At 42.3% G+C, this 20,360-nt stretch overlaps 1 protein-coding gene across 1 annotated transcript in view; it reads right to left on the reverse strand.

Annotated features, from left to right (window-relative positions):
- Positions 1–3,998: 3,998 nt before the first annotated feature.
- Positions 3,999–20,360, reverse strand: part of LOC126368422 (uncharacterized) — a 78,461-nt gene continuing 62,099 nt past the window's right edge. The window contains exons 2-4 of the mRNA XM_050012416.1: positions 6,486–6,608; positions 5,936–6,106; positions 3,999–5,504 (exon numbers count right to left, since the gene is read on the reverse strand). Coding sequence (XP_049868373.1) covers positions 4,287–5,504; positions 5,936–6,106; positions 6,486–6,608 — 1,512 coding nt within the window. The 3' untranslated portion in view covers positions 3,999–4,286. The remainder of the gene's footprint in view (positions 5,505–5,935; positions 6,107–6,485; positions 6,609–20,360) is intronic.

Consider the following 20,360-nt stretch of genomic DNA (forward strand, 5'->3'; position numbering starts at 1 on the left):
TGCGTACCGCCATCTTGTTTCGTAACCATTTCTTTCCTTTGTTTGTCAGCTTAACATTCGTGCCGATAACTCCATCTAAGTTTATTTTAAGTTATACCTGTAACAGCCTCTGTGGTCTAGTGGTTAGAGCGTTAGGTTCACTGGAGGTCCGGGTTCGAATCCCGACGAGGACATCGTCGGAATCACTTTGTGAAACTATTCTATGTTTGGTAAGGACTTTACAGGCTTGAATCACCTGATTGTCTGAAAAAATAAGTTGCTGCCGTGCTTCGGAGGGCACGTTAAGCCGTGGGTCCCGGCTATTAGCCGTAAAAAATTCCTCCACCAACCCGCAGTGGAGCAGCGTGGTGGAGTATGCTCCATACCCCCTCCGGTTGATTTAGGGGAGGCCTGTGCCCAGCAGTGGGACGTGTATAGGCTATTCATGTTTAGGTTTATACCTGTCAGGTTCTTATCCGCCGAAAAAGGAAAGTCACGGGTAATCGACAACAACCAGAGCTGGTATGAAGCATACTCCACCACGCTGCTCCACTGGTTCATCATACTTTTATTTAACTTCCATATACATTTATTTATTTATTATGGACAACTTACAAGCTACACTCTGCACATGCAAAGTACCAGACAATAAAAAAAAGATTAAGAGCTAGCTCAATTACAAGTAGTCACAGCATGCACAATCAAGTGAACAAGAAAAACAAGATATAAACTATATTAAAAAATAAAAATTGACATAATTTAACAAAAAGCAGCCAGTGCAATATTTTTATATGCATTTAAGGGCATAGTAATGTCAAGATCATGATATCTGGCCAACATATTATACAATCTACACAACCTGGAAATAGTAGCATATTGACCCAAATTCGTTCTAGATGGTGGAGTTACAAAGAAGGAGTAGGCTTTTTTCCTACGAAGTCTCAGCGGAGTACTTATTTTAAATTTTGATAAAAGATGTGGGGAATCAATACATCTTAGGACTGTAGCTGTCCTGCTCACTACGTTACTGATTATGGGCGTGAATTACGTCTTTTTGCCTGGAAACTATGTGATAGCAACCATCTAGACCCAAACATTAATTCAAACTACATAAACTGCCTATATTCGTCCCACTGCTGGGCACAGGCCTCTCCTCAATCAACCGGATGGGGTATGGAGCATACTCCACCACGCTGCTCTAACGCGGATTGGTGGAGGTGTTCAAATTCAAACTAAATAAAGCTAAATTCTGTGGTTTAGACACCGACCAGGGGTTCGAACCCGATACAATATGATGTAGATAACTCTTTTTTTTTACGTGACTTATTGTAGATTTGCCGCAGATGGCAGTAACTACTTGGCCTAACTTTAAAAGTACTCGGCGAGACAAAACTACTTGGCCGGACAAAAGTATGATGCAATTGAAGTCATGCTATCAAATAGGTATATATGAGTAGCGCCATCTACCGCGCTACTGTGGGTTTAAATACCATATATGTTCATGATCTCACTGTTAGTGAAAGTGTAGTTAGAAGAGGTTTGACTATGGAACCTTCAAAGCTGCAGCTTTACTATATTTTTCGTAAGAGGGCGCTGTTTATATACTATCACACCTCGGACACTTTATACAAACAACCTCGTTTTCCACAGACACCACACATTGGCGTTATCGTACACGCACATCTGTGTGTGTGACATCTGACGCCATACGAATTAAGTCTGACCTGTGTTCGAAGGGGGGGGTGAGGTAAACCTAGCTCAGCCGCTGGTGGGGAGCGGAGAGTTGCCGTTCTAAACGTAGTATTATTCCTTATTCTATGATACTGTTTGTAGTCGCAGTAACCCCCTCCCCCTCACGCACCCTACGCAGCAGTTTGGGCGGTAACGACCTCCGTGGTCCAGTGGTTGAGTGTTGGGCTCACGATCCGGAGGTCCCAGGTTCGATTCCCGGTGGAAACATATCACAAAAATCACTTTGTGGTCCCTAGTTTAATTAGGACATTACTGGCTGATCACCAGATTGTCCGAAAGTAAAATGATCCGTGCTTCGGAAGGCACGTTAAGCCGTTGGTCCCGGTTACTACTTACTGATGTAAGTATGTCATGAGCCATGACAGGGGCCTTTGGCGGCTCAATAGTAACCCAGACACCAGGGTTGATGAGGTTGGTACTCCACCTCACAACGCACACGATAGAAGAAGTTTGGGCGGTACGAACCCAGGCGCGGCAGCAGATTTGCACTAATGAGTTGTTCATTTATCTTAAGTGCATTTTTCACTAACACAGTTGGCTCAACCAATTTAGACGGCGATACGGTTCACCACCACGTTGGTCGAACAGAAAGCTCGGTGATATGTGAGTACTTAGTTCATCTTGCGATGGATGTGCCTCTGACTTCCCCAGGATATGGTCGTGAGCTTATGTTATGTAGACGTAGCAGAGCCGCGTGGTGGAGTACGATCCATACCCCTTCGATCGATGACGCGAAGCCAGTGACCAGTTGGACATATTTAGGCTATTTACCTGTACTTATCCCCCTCCGGTTGATTGAGGGGAGGCCTGTGCCCAGCAGTGGGACGTATATAGGCAGTTTATGTACCTGTACTTATTATTTAATTATATTCAGGACCGATCGTCGTGGAGATCCTTGGGGGAGGCCTATGCCCAGCAGTGGGCGTCGTACTGCTGATGATGATGAGGCAATTTCCAATCGAAGTTCCCCAAACTTGTTCACTTTTAACGTGATAATTAATAACCTATTTTCTCATTGCTGGGGTAAGTACATAATTATTCAAAAATGTAATGTAAAGGCAGAAGCATAATATATAAAACTAATTGTTGCTTGATATTTGGATCACCTTATGTAAGTATATAATTATGTTGCTACCTATATTGCTTCTCTTTATTTTGATCAGAATAATAATGGGTGAAAGATGTAATTGTGGCTGAGTGTAATAAAAAGGGTCATCATTTATACCCAAAAACAAATTCAAAAGAATTAATCGACCCTAGCGGGTCGATAGCGATAATCGCTGATTGAGGGAAATCGTCGACCACGCCGGCGGGGTCGGTATCGGAATCCTGAAGTGTTTGGTGTCGCGAGCTGATTGGCCGCCTGAGTAATCGGGTCGACAGTTTATATGTGCAATAAAGCGTTTTTGTATTGTATTGTATAATAATTGCGTAATTTAATAGTAACATAATTATCTCTCTGTGATTTCTGCAGATATTAATTTAATCTTTATCTAAAATTGACCAGACGGTAGCATTAGCCAAACATGGCTATGCAAATGGTTTATGACCAATATAATGGCCTGTAGGAATGCGGACACGTATAGCCACTGCAGCATAAGTAATGATTATACTTAGAAACAATTATAGCGAGAGTTAGTGAGCGCAATGATCACGACAATTTAAACACACGTAACCTGGCCGTGGAAAACACAAAATATTCGTTATATAACTACGTTACGGTTAGTAACTTTGCCCAATGGAAACTTTGGCTTGTTCATCAGGACTATATCCCTATTGGGCTAGGCAGAGGTACTATCTATCCATCGCAAGATGAACTAATTACCCACACCTCACCTAACTTTCTGTTAGACCAACGTGATAGGTGAGCCGTATCGCCATCTATAATGGTCGAGCCAACTGTATTTTGAAAACAAATATATATCGTCACTGGAAAGGCAAAATGACACAGTAGTCCATGTTATGATATCTATTTCTAGACATAGAAATTGAAATAACAATGTAATCTTACGTTGACGTCATCTAAATTGGATAAATGAGTAAAAAGTTGTGATAAAAAACGAAAAAAAAACTTTTAACGGCTTTTTCTTGAAATGTCATTTTGGCGCTTACGTAATTTTGCGTTTTCAGTGACGATAAAAAAAGAAAGAAAGAAAGGAATAGGGATGTATTTGAAATAAACATGAACACATAATATAAAAAATATAATTTATTATAAAACAAAAATATTACAAAATACTATTTGTTAAGTTTTTACAGAGCGCTCGCACAAAGCGCGGTTCGTGGACTATCACGCGCAAAAACCTTTCATTTTCATTTTACATTTATATTACCCTACAGCTACACTAGCGTTACGATAAGGTACTGATTAGACACAGCGTATATGTACACGGTGCGGCCGACCGCCACTGTCCTCGAACTAGATACAAGACACTTCCGCTCACGACTGTACTATGCGACCAAGGTTACTTGTACGTTTGGATATGGCCATTTCGGACTGGAGCATTTGGTCGATAGTGAATTACCTAGCTCAAATTAAATAATATAAGTAGATACTAGAACTGGATGCCGTGCCCTCTGAGGAAGGCGTCGATCTGTCCCGTGGATGCGGACTCGCCGCGCGGCGCCACGAAGTAGTACTGCGGCGCGGGGCGCGCGGCCTGGCCTTGCTGCGACAGCGCGAGCCGCTGCGCCTGCGCGCGCGCCGCGGCGCGGTCGCGCTGCAGCTGGCTCTGTTGCAGCTGTTGCTGCTGCGCGAACAGCTGCGCGGAGTTCTGGAACTGCTGCTCCGCCTGCTGTCGCTGGTACACCTCCTGCGGGTTCTGGTGCTGGATCTGGTGTCGGAACAGCGGCACGGACTGCGCCGCGGGCGCGGCCGGGATCTGCGGCGAGGGCACGAACGGCCGCGCCTGCTGGTGCTGCGGCTGCGCCACGTACGGCTGCAGCCGCTGGTTCAGGTTCAGCTCTCCCTTCGTCTGGGGAAGGGTCTGGAACAGCTGCGTGTTATAAGATCCGCTCGATGGGTCGTACACGAGTTCGGTAGAATAGAGAGGGTTGCCGCTCGGCGCCGGGGAAGCGGAAAGGGTCGATTTGGTCGGAGTGGCGCCGGTGGCGGTGGTCGTAGATTGCAGTTGTTGGTTCTCGCGGTGGAACTTGGCAAATTCGGCGGCGAAGTCGATTTGTCCGGGGCGGGCGCTGGTAGCGAGCGCGGGCGCGGGGGTGGGCGAGTAGGAGACCGGCTCGGGGCTGTACTGTAGCTGCGGCTTGGCGGTCACCTGCACGAGCTGCGGCCTGAACGTGGTCGCCGGGGGCAGCGCGCGGGCCGTGGTCGCGGGCAGCGGACGAGGAGTGATGGCAATCGGCTGAGCCGTATAAGTGGGGCGCGGTCTAGGAGCCGGGCGCTGGACGACTCTTTGTCTGATATGCTGCAGAGGTTCTTCTTCGGCTTCGTCTTCATCAGCATCCCTGAAGTCATTCTGGAAGAAAGTAGTCGGAGGTCGGGTGGTCGTCGGTCTGTGGGCGGGTCTGGTGGGATAGTTGGGGATTCCATCATCTCTCTCGCCGGAGTCTGGTGCCGCGGCTTCTGGTTCTTCCTCGTCAGGCTTGTTGGGGTCGCAGGGATTGCCGGAGACGTACGTGAACTCGCGCTTGTTGCCGTCGGGGTCGATGTAGCCGTACTTGCCGCGGACCACGCAGTCGGTGCCTCGAGTCTCCTCCTTGAAGGACCCGTCGGCCGCCTCGTAACCGAACGTGAAGCTGCCGTCGTCATTTACCTGGAAAATTGATATGATATCATTAGTCAAAGTTATCACTTGAATGATTATATTCTATCCTCAACCTTTATAGTCCAAAGTTTAGAGCGATAGGCTCGCAATCTGGAGGTCCGGGTTCTATAACCGATGAGGAAATTGTCGACATCATTTTATGAGACTGTCTTTTGTTTGCCCAGGACATTGCAGGGTGAAACACCTAATTGTCCAAATAAGTAAAATGACTTTGGAGGGCACGTTAAGTTGTAGATGTCAGGCTACTAGCCCTAACACCTCCACCTACTCAACTGTCGATTCTACACACCAAACCTTTACAACTTGCCTAGGCTCTTTGGAGTGGCTGCGGGTTTGCTGGTGGCAGACTTTGATCATTTGACTAAAGTCGTTTTGGTAGGTTTTGCTACCAGTGACGTAAAGGTAGGTATGAGACCAACCTTGTTGTAGTTGCGGATGGTCTGCACTGGCGGCTGTTTGGGCTCCTCGACTCTCTGCTTCAGTCGCGGTTGGGGTTGGGGCCGGCTGATGGCTCGTGGCTCATACTCGTCATCTTGTCTGTCCTGGGCACGGTACAGCGCATCGTAGGTGTCCGCTGACACCAGCACCACCTGTAAAGTTGAGGGTTCCAGTTTAAAATAACATAAGCTCACGTCTGTCCCAATTGGAGCAGTCAGAGGTACGCCTATTGTGTTTATTTTATTCGTTTCTAGATGTCCTTTACTTAATGTCTTTGTGCAATAAAGATTAATTGATTGGTTGATTTATCATAAGATGAACTAAGTCCACACACCTCACCGAGGCTTCTGTAAAATCAACTTGATAGGTGGTGAACTGAACTGACTGATAATGGGACAACTCATTGGTGCAAAACTGATGCCGCGCCGGGGTTCGAACCTCACAAACAATTGCAACTTGGGGTGATACTACGACTACAAACAGCCGTCTATGAAGGTCTTATAAAAAAAATAACTAAAGCATGGTACACACCTGGTCTCCAGCCGAGCGCTCCTGTCCTTGTGGCTCGTATTCATAGTCTTCCACGGGCTGCTGCAGACGAGGCCGCGAGCGCGCGCCCGCCGCCAGACTGACTGTCAGCGCCAAACAGAGTAGCTGCAAGAAAGATATGGATGATGTTATCACGTGTTCATTCGCTTCGGACACTTCATATAAAACACCTCGTTTTACACAGATACTACACACTGTCTTTATCATACACGGGCATCTATGTGAGTCACGTCTCACGCCCATACGATTGCAGACTAAAGTAAGACAGAGGGGGTAAGGTAAACCTAGCTCAGCCGCTGGTCTTCTTCTTATCGTGTGGGTTGTGAGGTGGAATACCAGCCTCAGCAACCCTGGTGTCAGGGTTACGATTGAGCCGCCAAAAGCCCCTGACATGGCTCATGTAACGATTACTCACTTACATCAGTAAATTACTAGCTTGACGTGCCTTCCGAAGCACGGATCGTCTTACTTTCGGACAATCAGGTGATCAGCCTGTAACAGTTTGACAGGTCCGGTTTTATACAGAAGCGACTGCCTGTCTGACTTTCCTACACGCGAAGGGAAAACCAGCCCAATACAGGTTAGGTCACATATCTCTGTAAATGCATTTCTCGGGAATATGGGTTTTCTCGCGATGTTTTCCTTCATCGCTGAGAACGTGATAATCATTTATGATCCAAACATGACTTCGAAAACAAATTCGACAATCTTTGTTGTAGGTGTAGTTCTTAGACCTTGGAGCGACAAAAACTACTTAGTATTTCAGGCATTGCCTAAGAGTTGAATCATCTTCATCAGCCCATTAACGTCCCCACTGCTGGGGCACGGGCCTTCCCTATGGATGGATAGGGAGATCGGGCCTTAAACCTTCACGCGGGCACAGTGCGGATTGATGGTTATTAACAACTGCTAATGCAGCCGGAACCAACGGCTTAACGTGCCTTCCGAAGCACGGAGGAGCTCGAGATGAAAACTTTTTTTTGTGGTCACCCATTCTATGACCGGCCTTTGCGAAAGTTGCTTAACTTCAACAATCACAGACCGAGCGCGTTTACCGCTGCGCCACCGAGCTCCTCAAAGAGTTGAATAGATGTTAATATATTTACTTAATTTATGGACATAAAAATAAATGACGGTAATTTCAAATCGAATAGGTCTCCGTAAGATTAATTGCGTCAATTTCATGAAATGTCAATCTATGCCTCCGGTATATTAAACGGGTATTAATTATAGTTGTTAAAGTGCGAATATTCGAATATATAGATCTCTCCTTGCTATTTCAGTTATTGTGCAATTTTCAAGGTTTATTTATTTTGACTGCTGTTTATGCTAATTAAGTAATGTTGCATCTAAATTGATGTTTTGACTTTTGATTTAGATCGCTTCCATTTAAAACGTAAGGTATTTATAAAACGATCTAAAGTTCTCCGATCTGCCTTTTTTTCTTTTTGACGTGACTTATTGTAGATTTTCCGCAGATGGCATTAACTACTTGGCCGGACAAATGGGGAGCGCTGAGCGCTCTCACCCGGTACAAAAAGAACTTCGTAGTCAGCGCTTTCTTTCCATCAGGGCATAACGCTATTGCCCCCAAAACTGGGCATAAACAAAAACAAAACCTTTAAAAAACTTAATAATGAACCTGTCAAAGTGCGACCTCAATGCCATCACCACAAGGTCGGAGGTCGTCTGCCGGCCGTTCACCTGTCAAACACTTATATAATCTGTGGCGTGGTCTGAGATGAGTCAAGGGTTAACATAATTATATCTTAGACACTGGCCCCGATTCCTGCAGACACCTCCTAATCTTATTTTATGTTCTAGGTACGCGTCATTTTCTTATCCACCGAAAAAGAAAGGGACTGATGATTGACAACTGTTAATTTTAAAATGAATGAACGAATGAATGAATAACCCGGAAGTATAAAGTAGGTACATACATACATACATAAACTCACGCCCGTAATCCCTAATGGGGTGGGCAGAGCCACAAGTAATCAAAGACAACTTGCAGCCACTGTTGATACGAAGTCCAAAGATGGATATGATGAACCTTATGGTGATAAGGGATCAGCTTATCGCCCATAACATTAGTTCATCATGTTAGAGGACACAATCCCTCTGTCGGTTTAAAAAAAAAAGATAAAGAAAAAGAAAGAAAGATAAAGATATGGTGATAAAGTAGGTATCTCGCTGATATGCAACTCGTTTGACGTGTACTGTTAACTTAATTCTAGGATATTATACAGTCTGATCACCTGATTGTTTATTTTATTTATTTATTTATGGATCACTTACAGCTATGCACATTATAACATCCAAAAGAAAGATGATTCGTGCTTCGTAAATCACGTTAAGCCGTTGGTCCCGGTTATTTCTAACTGATGTAAGTTAGTAGTTGTTACATGAGCCATATCAGGAGCCTTTGGCGGCTCAATAGTAACCCTGACACCAGGATTGATGGGGTTGGTAATCCACCTCACAACCCACACGATAGAAGAAGAATTCCATCGGGTTATTGGTCAGTATAAAATTTTGGGAGGGTTTTTTTTTAATTTCTACCTAAAATTGACGTGTGTTCGAGAAATTTTATGCCTGTCAATTATCCGTCCCTTTCTTTTTCGGCGGATAAGAAAAGGACATAAATAACTTATATTCAGCGCCAATTTCCGCTTTATTAAAGAACGAATATTTAAGATAATCCGGGTTTAGTACTAGCCACGGGTGCGCGTCACGTAAGGGTCTACAGAACTACAATTAAGCAGTTCCGTCCCAGTTCATCGGTTTTGTGTCCTAATTTCATAATGAATCACGTCGAAAAGGATGCAACGTAGGCCGCCCTAAAAAACAAAGATTACCTCCGACGTCTACCTACCGTAACAAGTGCGTACCACTAAAGAAGTCCACGAATTAACAGAACTATTTGCAAAGTCACAATAATATTCTATGCAGAATCGGCGACACTAGCGCTGCGGCCTCTGAAGTTCTACGTCAAGTCAATGTGGGGAAGACCGTCTGGGCTAAAAGACCATCTAGTGTCAATAACTTCTTGAATAACTAGCGCGTCACGTCTACCATTATCATATAAATCTACTCGCCAAGTTTTATAAAAGCGTTTGTATATCAAAAGATTACGGCGCTTTATATATTTAGACTTGTAAACATAGCCAAGTATATTATCTATCATATCCGATCATATGACTTGGTTGACAAATATTATCTTCTTCAATAAACTCAGTCAAACTCAAATTTTAGAACAGTATGCCGGTCTTCCCCACATTGACCTTACGTAATAAATGTGACTACGTGCACATTTATGATTAGGTAATTTGTTCAGAAAAAGACGGTAAAATTATAATTATTTAAAGTTTATTTACTCATTTTGACTTTAGTTAATTTTACATTCGTTTCAAAACCGTGTCATCATAATATCTTCATAATGCCCAAGGACGTTACAATTTCATTTAATTAAAATAAAGTATGAAATATTCAAGTAAAGTAAAAACTTTATTTAATTAGTATCTCGTTACGTAAACTTTTATAATGGCTAATAGTCGTGACCAATGGCTTAACATGCCCTCCGAAGCACGGAATCTTTGAAAATATCTTACATACACATTTGACTTTTAGTTATATTTTTTTTTAATATTATGTAATTATGTATGATGGTGTTTGTAAAAGTGTACAAAAAAGTGTTAATTTCTGTCATAATATTATTTTCAGTTCCAAACTTTTGCGACGGAAATTTCCGCTTTTCACATTTTTACTAAAACAAGAAATGATCTAATAATAACAATACCAGCTTATTATAAATATAATATCTCCTCCAGCGCGCCACACTGAGGCATATATTGTCATATTATATTGTTTTTTTTTTTCATTTTGGTTAATTTTATATTAATGTTTTTTTAGGTTTCTTATAGGAATCTTGTTTTTTCCATCACCGCATTGGGTGCGCCTGTAATGGTGACGTGTCTGTATGGTTAGATATAAGTAAATAAATAATAAATATCCACTCAGGCTGATTGAGAGGACGCCTGTGCCCAGCAGTGGGACATACATAGGCTTTTCATGTTATGTTACTTAAAATTATACTTTCTTATAGACTAACAATTCTTATCAATGAACCTTTGCGAGTTAGTGGTTCTCTCTACAGTATAATGGGTAAACACTTCAATCAGAGTTTCCGGGTTCGATTCCCGTTTGGGTCTATTCAACAAACAAGCTATTCTACTTCACCTTATTAAATAAATTTCATAACAATTATACTTTTTTGTTGCTCAGAGAAAAGGCTTTTCAATAAAACCAAAAGGTTAAATTGTCAAGCCGATATTTCACACGATATTTATCTCGGCTTGAGCCTTTATAAAATCGATTCTCTCGCCGGCTTATCGATATTAATCCGCTTATTCAAGCACTCTCTCTTTTATAGAGCTTCTTATCTGATCAGACGATAAACTTTTAATACCGTGGTGAAATATCATTAAACTCAATTGTAAATGAACTTTTGTTCTTTAGAAATTTTAATACACAATGAATACTTGAGAGAGTGTTTAATATGTAGATACCAAACTTAATTAAAACACATGATATCGGGTTCTTACCGCGTTAATCAGGGATATGAGACTCCCGATATTTCAACGATGTTGCAAGTGCCATCATCACGGGACGACTGATGATATTGGTTCCATAATGAGATCCACAATGATAGATAGATATGTTTTCCCTTAGAAAATTATGGATCTACCTACTCCAATTTCATCAGATCCCTAGCCGCGGGGGTGGACGCCTCTTACTTCAGTATGCCGGAGTAAGATGGTGGCTGAGTTCGAATAGGGACCCAGACCTACGGGGTATAAAGTAGAAACCGTGATCGTGGCACTTGCAACAGTATTGAAATATCGGGAGTCTGATATCCCTGATTAACGCGATAAGAAACCGGTATTATATGTTATACTTATAATTATGATAATGACCGCGTAAACCTCAAACAATGATACCTAACTTTTTTAAAAGGTGATTGTCACACGTGATTTAAGACGTTGCTCGTGTGTTAAGAATCGACGATTTACATAAAAGTCAATACTACCTTGCCGACCGCTTTTTAGGACCCCGATAACGTAGAGGCGGCCAATCAGCTCGCGACAACGAACACTTTAGGACCCCGATACCGACCCCGCCGGAGTAGTCAACGGTTTCCCTCAGTCAGTGCTTATTGCTATCGGCCGAGGTTCCAAGTCCACCCTGGCCTGATGACCTAAGTGAGAGCTTCTGTACTGAGTGAGAGCTTCTACGTCCCCCATTTTGTCCAGCCAGTTAGTGAATGCAATTTGCGGCAAATCTACAATAAGTCACCTAAAATACCAACCGCTTCACCGCCAACCGCGCCCGTGACTGCGTCGTGCGATAACCGCCTAATTAGCGCCCAGTTCCAAATTTAAATTTACCTGGGACAACCCGCTTGCCAAAGACCCGCGTCAACCCGACCTCTGCAACCCAGTAACAAAATTCCCGCAACAGGTTACGTAAGCAACCAACAGGTCAGTAACAAACAAGTTCGGTGTAACGCGTCGTTCCAGTAGATTGAGCTTCAATGCAGGCAATCTGACCACATCGCGAATTCCACTTGCCCAATCTTACGGTTCAGTTCGCGCCGCGCATGTGAAGTGTTAGACCTGCGCGGACGCATTCCTTTGGTAACCAAATAACCAATGGCACTTACGGCATGTGCGGAGGCGCAATTTGGAATCCTTTTTCGGTGTTGTAAAGAATCTTAATGCATCGTAATTCGGGGGGGGGGGGGGGGGGGGTTAAAATGGCCACATCGAAGTTTCTACTTGATATCAACTCAGAATCATGGCCTGGACCACCCCTCAAAGTTTTCGTTACGATGTCACTAACACCCTGTATTTACGACGCCTATTGCGAGGACCAGTCGATGCTATTTAATATTATTACAGCGTATCACTTTCGCTACATTGAGCAATACCAAACGTCACTGACTGCAATAAATACAGGTGCCAATCGCATTCTACATATTAAAATAATGGTTCAATTTCTAAATCACTAAGGTCCGATGGCTTGATTCTCAAATGAGCAGCGGTTGGATACTTTTTACGAGACGTTAAGACGACATTTTTCTATGAAGTTTGTATGAAAATGATGACGTGTGACGTCATCAATAAAAGCGATTAAAAGTCAAACTGGTTGTTTCTTAAATAAGAATTCAAATTTGAAAGTAAATCCCACAGGATAGTGGCCACGAGGTGGGTAAAGGATAGTGGGGGAGACCAGCGGCGGTGGTCGGACGACACCGTTGCAACGGCGGGAAAGCTGTGGATGAGGTTACCGCAAAATCGGAGAGTGGAGCAAAATGGAGGAAGCTTATACCCAACAGTGGGATGATGTGGGCAGAGCGAAGGAAAATGGTATAGCGACTGGCTTATATTTCGTCGTCTTAGGTTTGAAATTAATTAAAAACCTCAGAGGTTTTGTTGAAAAATATCACATCAAAATGAAAAAAGGCGCTTGGCGAAGGTGTTTTTCACTATAAGACATCGATTTTATAGGAATTTTATAATTTATCTTTAACTCAGTCAAGTATCCTCGTATATTTAAACACTTCCTCTGCTTATTAACAAGTATTACGCATAGGGTGTGCGCAGACTTACGTCATGAAATAAACCCGCGTTTTTTAACAAGCCATTTTAAAAGATGTCTATCTTTATAGGCTTTTTATGAAACAGAAAAGTTTTAATAGGCTTAGAAGATAAGAAAAGCTATTGTTAAAAAATACAAGAAAATATATTTAAGTAAGTAAGTAGTTATTACTCAAAAATGCATAGCTATAAGTAAAATACTAAACTGTATCCGGCTGAGACTTAAACGCTCACCATTTATCCGGCCAAATAGTTAATGCATTCCGACCAAAACTCTCAAATAAGGCACTTCAAAAATCTGCATTATTAATTTCTTCTTTTCTATAAGTATCTTCACGACTGTATTCCCAATTGGTGTGGTCAGAGCAGCATTTCACTATGAACTAAGTAGACTAAGTACTAATCAAACGCTATCATTTTTTTTATCCCTTGGTCACCCTAATGTTACGTGAGCGCAGAACTGGGCCGGTATGCGGTGATGTCGTAATTACTCGCAAGCAATAAGGTTGCCGCTACAATTTTTATGTAAATCGGTATAACTGGCCGCCTGTAGCGGTAGAACATTTTTACCTAATTGATTTGGTCACTCTACTAATTAGCAGTTGAAAAGGGGGTACTAGAGTATTACCAATTTTCCGCAGTGATACAAATACAAATACCACCAGAATAAAAAGAAATAATTACAAAAGACTCTAACTAGGTACATGGCAAATGGCGGCCTTATCACTTAAAGCACACATGTGTGTGCTTAGGCTTTAGCCTGTGAGTTGTATGCATGGCTTTCACAGGCTCCGCTTACCTAACCTGAAGATTTGATAAGTCCGGTTTTTTACAAAACCGACTACCTGTCTGACCTTCCAACCCGCGAAGGGAAAACCAGCCCAACACAAGTTAGGTAACATACCCCCGCAACGCATTTCTCGGGTATGTGGGTTTCCTCAAAATGTTCCTTCACCGCAAATTATTTATAATCCTAACATGAATTCGAAAAACGATTTCGAAAATCGTAGTGGTAATAAAACATTTTTCATTTCATTTCATAGGTTTAGGCTCGTGCTGGATTCGAACCTGCGACCTTATAGTGAGAATCGAGCGTTCTTGCAACTGGGCTACCACGGCTCAGCACGAATGTACCTACAATATCATATAATTTATAGTTAGTTTGACCGTACGTGTCCGTTTTGAGGTTAATAGACTTAGATCCTAGTTCAGTTGCGCACGAGTTCAATACATGTCACACATTGTCATGAACATGGTCTAAGACCAGTTTATTATTATGTTTGTTATGTCACCGTAATGTAACCGATAGTTAATAGTATTTTATATGGGTCAAAGTTTATGAATGGTTTCTTTTGGAACAGATTTCTTAATCCTTGTAACGTTGTTGTAAAATATTTTTTGACGTGAGTTATTGTAGATTTGCCGCCCATGTCCCCATCATCATCATCAGCCGTATGACGCCCACTGCTGGGCATAGGCCTCCCCCAAGGATCTCCACGACGATCGGTCCTGCGCTGCCCGCATCCAGCGGCTTCCCGCGACCTTCACCAGATCGTCGGTCCACCTTGTAGCGGGCCTACCCACTGAGCGTCGTCCGACACATGGTCGCCATTCTAGAACCTTTCCGCCCCAGCGGCCATCGGTTCTCCTCGCTATGTGTCCTGCCCACTGCCACTTCAGCTTTGCAATTCTCCGAGCTATGTCGGTGACTTTAGTTTTCCTGCGGATCTCCTCATTTCTGATTCGATCCCATGTCCACATTGCCTACCAATTGAAAAAAATATTTTTGAGTTTGGGTTCACTAAAACATTTTATTCTTTGGATCATGATATAAGAAATCCACCAGTTGGAGACTTCTCCTGCAGAGTGTGCGGTAGAGTTTGCCGCTCTAGGATTGACTTGCACAGCCATGAAATAAAGTGCATTTCTTCGAGGCAATGACGTCATAAATCGTCTGAAACAGACGTATAAGGCCAATGATGATGATGATGATATAAGAAAACCAGGTATGCTCAAAAGTGACTAACATTTCAAGGTTAGCCCAGCTGACGTCTTCACACCCTATATAAGTATAGGCGTGAGAGTCTCAGCTGTTCCACGTTAATATGACTGTGACCCAGTGTCCAATGTAGAGCAGCGTACGTTCCATACTCCATTACATCACCGTGGTCCGGTCACGAGTACGCCCGGGGCCTGGTCTTGTCTGTCGAAAGTACTCCAGTTGACTATTGATAGCTTGATAATGTAGGGATGTGGTGAAACGATCTGTCGCAAGGCTGTTAAAAACTGTGTCATTGTTTTGCTTCACTTTTTGAACTGGTACCTTTTTTTGGTGTGACTTATTGTAGATGTGCCGCAGATGGCATTAACTCCTTGGCTGGACAAATGGCTCTTACCCGGTACACAATTTAAGACAACAGGCTTGAAGGTGCCCGGTTGGGCGCGAACTTCGGCTCAGGGCGTCGTCTGAGAGGTAAATATTTGAAAAACATAATCGACTCTAGTGGGTCGATAGAGATAAGCGCTGATGGGAAACCGTCGACCACGCCGGCAGGGTCGGTATCGGGGTGAACTGGTACCGACCTTGCTTCTTCCTCACTGTTAGCTCAATACAGGTCGCTTCTCTCCGATAAAATTCCTTTGGATGTTACGAAGACTTCACTCTCTCGCTTGACCGGGATACTTACCTGGAAAAAAGGAAAAGAATAATTAACAAAATGCAACATTGAAAATAATATCCATTAAATTAACGGAAATTAATAAATGAAGCAATTCACCTAAGTAACCAATATTGCAATTTGACATTTGCGCACAGTTCTAGGTCAAAGATAAATTATGAAATCTCGATTACTAAATAAAGGTTCAGAGGGTTACAGGTTCTGGGGGTTAAAATGGACACATCGAAGCAATTCGTCTAAGAAAGCAATATTGCAATTTGACATTTGCGCATAGAAAAGTAAGTGCGCAATGCAACCAACTGTCAAATAGAAATATTGCTTTCTTAGATGAATTGCTTCGATGTGGCCATTTTAACCTCCCTGGTTTTCTTATACCATGAATGTCACCATATTTTTTTTGCAACCATTGGCCATATCTAGTTGGTGGTGCTATAAACTATATTTGTATTTTTTCTATTGCCCTCTCGCGTCTGCGCAGACGATTGTTTCAACGATAATAACATTTTTTTATTTCAATTTCTCGCGAGCATTCATCTCAAGATCTAGATTTCAGACTTGGTATAATTACGTTTTGTCTTGTGTTTAATTACTTTAAAACCCACAAACATTAGCGTTTTATTATAGTCTAGCTCGCAGTTAGGCAAGGCATAGTTTAATTATACTTTTTGTAATATATTCTGTTGTTGAGCAAAAAAAAATAGCAAGGGTAATCAGTCTTCGCTCTAAATATGATTCGCACAAGGTCGCTAATCACTCAGGCTTGTGGAATGCGGTTGCCTTAAAACCGTTGTCAAATTAGAATTGACGTTTTCCTAATGTGGTACTGAAATCTAAATTTATTTTAATTTCAGCCGAGTAACTTAAATTTGCGATCTCGAGTCGGGATTGCATTCCCTACGAGTTATGTGTCATTAATCCCAAGGATTTTTCTAGAAGAATTGGGTAAGAAAGCATTGGACACACAAAGTAAGTAATGTTACCCACATGCTACATTCTACACACAATAGAAATGCCCACAAACGACAAATAAATAACACTAATCAAATAGTCGTTTGCGTTTCCGCTTAACTTTCGACACGAAATTGAGAAATTGTGGAAATACCGAAGAGGATGGAAATATGTAAGTGAGATAGCGAGATGGAATATTCGACGAAATGGAAAAGATCAGAGAGTAAACACTGGAGACATTGCTTCACCCGTTAGAGTTATATCTATATCAGGGATGTTAGGGAGCTCCGTAACCATAACCAAAACTATCGGATATCCGATATAAAAAATCATCCGTAACCGAATCCGAAATAAAAGTTTCGGATAATATCGGATACCGGCGGGGCCTAATTAAGACACGTTATGACAAATTGTTTTGATCGGTTGGCCGCTGCCAGTGCCGACACACAAGCCGCGGGCATTGTTTGTTTTTTCTTCTTTTGTTATCATAACATTATAACTTGTCGTTATGAATAAAACCACTTTATTAGCTATTTGTATTTTACTTTTGAAATTCCTTAAAAAATAATATCCGTAACCGAAATTATCCGAAACTAACAGATAATCCGAAATCATTTATTATCCGTATCCGTATCCGTAACCGTATCCGGTACAATAATCATTCTTAAATCCATATCCAATCCGTATCCCAAATTTCATATCCATAACATCCCTGATCCATATCTCACTAGGGGTGGTATTAATAAACTAATCTCAGCTGAGACTGCCCTCAAGATCATGCTCAAGTCCCTGTTTTTATATAGAACTTTCACATTGACATGAACTTGCGGGCAGTCTCGAAGATAAGATTAGTTTATTAATACCACCCCTAACGAAATAGGGGTCTAGTTATGACTAGACCTTAGAGATGCCGCCGATATTGAATGACGTCACCATACTTCGACACTCCAACTGTATGACTCCTTTAATCCACGTTCGTAACTGACCTGGATTAAAGGGTATGCCCAGGACGCAAGTCCCTGGACAAATGTCGCCTTACTAATTCCTATGCTAAAAGTTGAATGGATGATTATTGTAAAAGTTCGGTCCTTTAGGTACCTTGTTTTCTTTTCTCAAGGGAACAGCGGGACTTACCCCTCTCGGTGCGGAGGCAGGGGGAAGGGTATAACCCACCACCTTCCCATGGTCCTACCAACCTTTCGGTCATACGGCCCTAAGGACCGAATCACGGGCGATGCGAGTGGTACTTGCTCGAGGTTCTGTCCCACCCGCACTTCTTGACACCCTACAAATTCTTGTCCTATAGGGGGAGGGGTATGTCGGTGTCGCATCGAGTAAAACCCTCTCAGTCTCCATATCGCCACTGTTATGCCAATGCTAGAGGTACGCTTTCGCATTCTTCCGCGGCTTCTAGTTTGAGTTTGAATTTGAAATCCCGAAGTCCATAGGCAACGACAGGGGCCTGTACGGTCACGAGTACTAATATGTATACACTTTGCAACCATGTCACTTTAACTTTTTTGACAATGTAAACCGTAAGCCTCATTAAATGTCAAATATGATAGTGCGACAGGGTTCTAAAGTGGGCACATGATATTGCTTATGACTGTACACCTCGAGATTATTACCAACTTCTGGAAATAACCACCCGTATTACATCCATAAACGGTCAATACATCAAGGTGGGTTAATATTTCCTATAATTCGCCCAGTGGCAGTTCAACCGTGTAATGTTTTGCGCGTGAGCATCTTAGGCTTGATTCACATTGCTTGGACTATTTTGCTGTGACGTTATTTTAGATTTTCGCAGATAGCATTAACTACCTGGCCGAACAAATGGGGAGCGCTGACAACACGCCTGAGGGTACACAGCGGTATACGTACATTCAATAAAATCGTGTAAAATTAAGATGTTTATACTATGATTACATGCACAATGTCATTGCTTATTATAAATATGATGCTCCATTTTCCGCTTTGAGCTTCTATTTTTGTAAGTTTTTACCACGCACTTCCCCGTGTTGCCAGTTCGGCGCCTAATCGCGCACTGAGGTAAAGTACTGTCAACGTCGCTATATTAACAGTAACTTTGCGTCTCACTTTTTGAGCGCCGATGTTCAATCTACGGTATTAGTAAATCTATGGCTTTTTTTTTTTTGACGTGACTTATTGTAGATTTGCCGCAGATGGCATTAACTACTCGGCCGGAAAAATCTATGGCGTGATTTTATATATGTCGGTATTTTTGCAGTACTACCGCAGTCCGTCGCTGGGCTATCGTTCCGTAAGCTCAGTGTGAATCAACCCTCAGCCGGTAAGATCAGCAAGAAACCCGTCTCAATTCCGGGTACAAATAACTATCATTCGTCATCAGTTAATGCTCATTCTCTGCTAAAGTTCAGGATAATTTCTCTGAGGAATTTATGTGGCTGAGCAGACAATGGTAGCTCTTATAATCATGACAATAAAGTAAGGAAAGGCTTTAACTTTAAACGTGGAGTTAATATGGTCTGATTATGGTCGTGGTAGAGACCGAAATGTACAAGATCGAACTAGATGTCGAATTTTGCATGTGTATTATAATTTTGTTAACTTGTTTAATTCATAATTTTCTATGTTACTTAATAAAATTGTTATAATGAAGCTGCTATCACCCCGGCTAAGTAGTCAATGCCATCTGCGGCAAATCTACAATAAGTCACGTCAAAAAAAAAGCTGCTATCACCTCTTACGTTTCTGTGCCCATGTAGGGCGTCATATGTACCTAATACCATGTATATACAACCTAACTGATTGTGACTTTGCAATGAATAATGAGAATATTCGTTTGTTTATGTCCTTTATATGTTGTTGTGCAATATAGTATTATTGATTGATTGATTGATGAATAAATGAATATCAATATGAATGTAACGGCCTCCGTGGTCCAGTGGTTGAGCGTTGTGCTCGCGATCCGGAGGTCCCGGGTTCGAATCCCGGTGGGGACAAATAAATCACAAAAATCACTTTGGTGATCCCTTGTTTGGTTAGGAAATTACAGGCTGATCACCTGATTGTCCAAAAGTAAGATGATCCGTGCTTCGGAAGGCACGCTAAGCCGTTGGTCCCAGGTACTACTTACTGATGTAAGTACGTAGTCGTTACATGAGTCATGTCAGGGGCCTATGGCAGCTCAATAAAAACCCTGACACCAGGGTTGATGGGGTTGGTAATCCACCTCACAACCCACACGATAGAAGAAGAAGATGTTATGTTTTGTGCGCATTGATCAGGGCCATTAACTGATGGTAAATCACAATAGTTATTCATATTTCTAAGAACACGACACTACAAACAAGTGGTCTTTGCATGACCTTAGTAACATAAATATCACAGCTGATATTACCCGTGATAGCCGTAGTCATTTACTGTGCCTTTAATAAATTACTTGGAAAAAACAAGGAAAGGTCAAAGTCGTCAAAAATATAATCTAACATAGCATTACCCCTGTATCCCACACACACACACACACACACACACACACAGTAGTAATTAGATAAGAAAAGAAAGAATAGACTTAGCAAAATTTGTGA

Source organism: Pectinophora gossypiella, chromosome 7 (assembly GCF_024362695.1).
Source record: "Pectinophora gossypiella chromosome 7, ilPecGoss1.1, whole genome shotgun sequence".
Taxonomy (NCBI): Eukaryota; Metazoa; Arthropoda; class Insecta; order Lepidoptera; family Gelechiidae; genus Pectinophora; species Pectinophora gossypiella.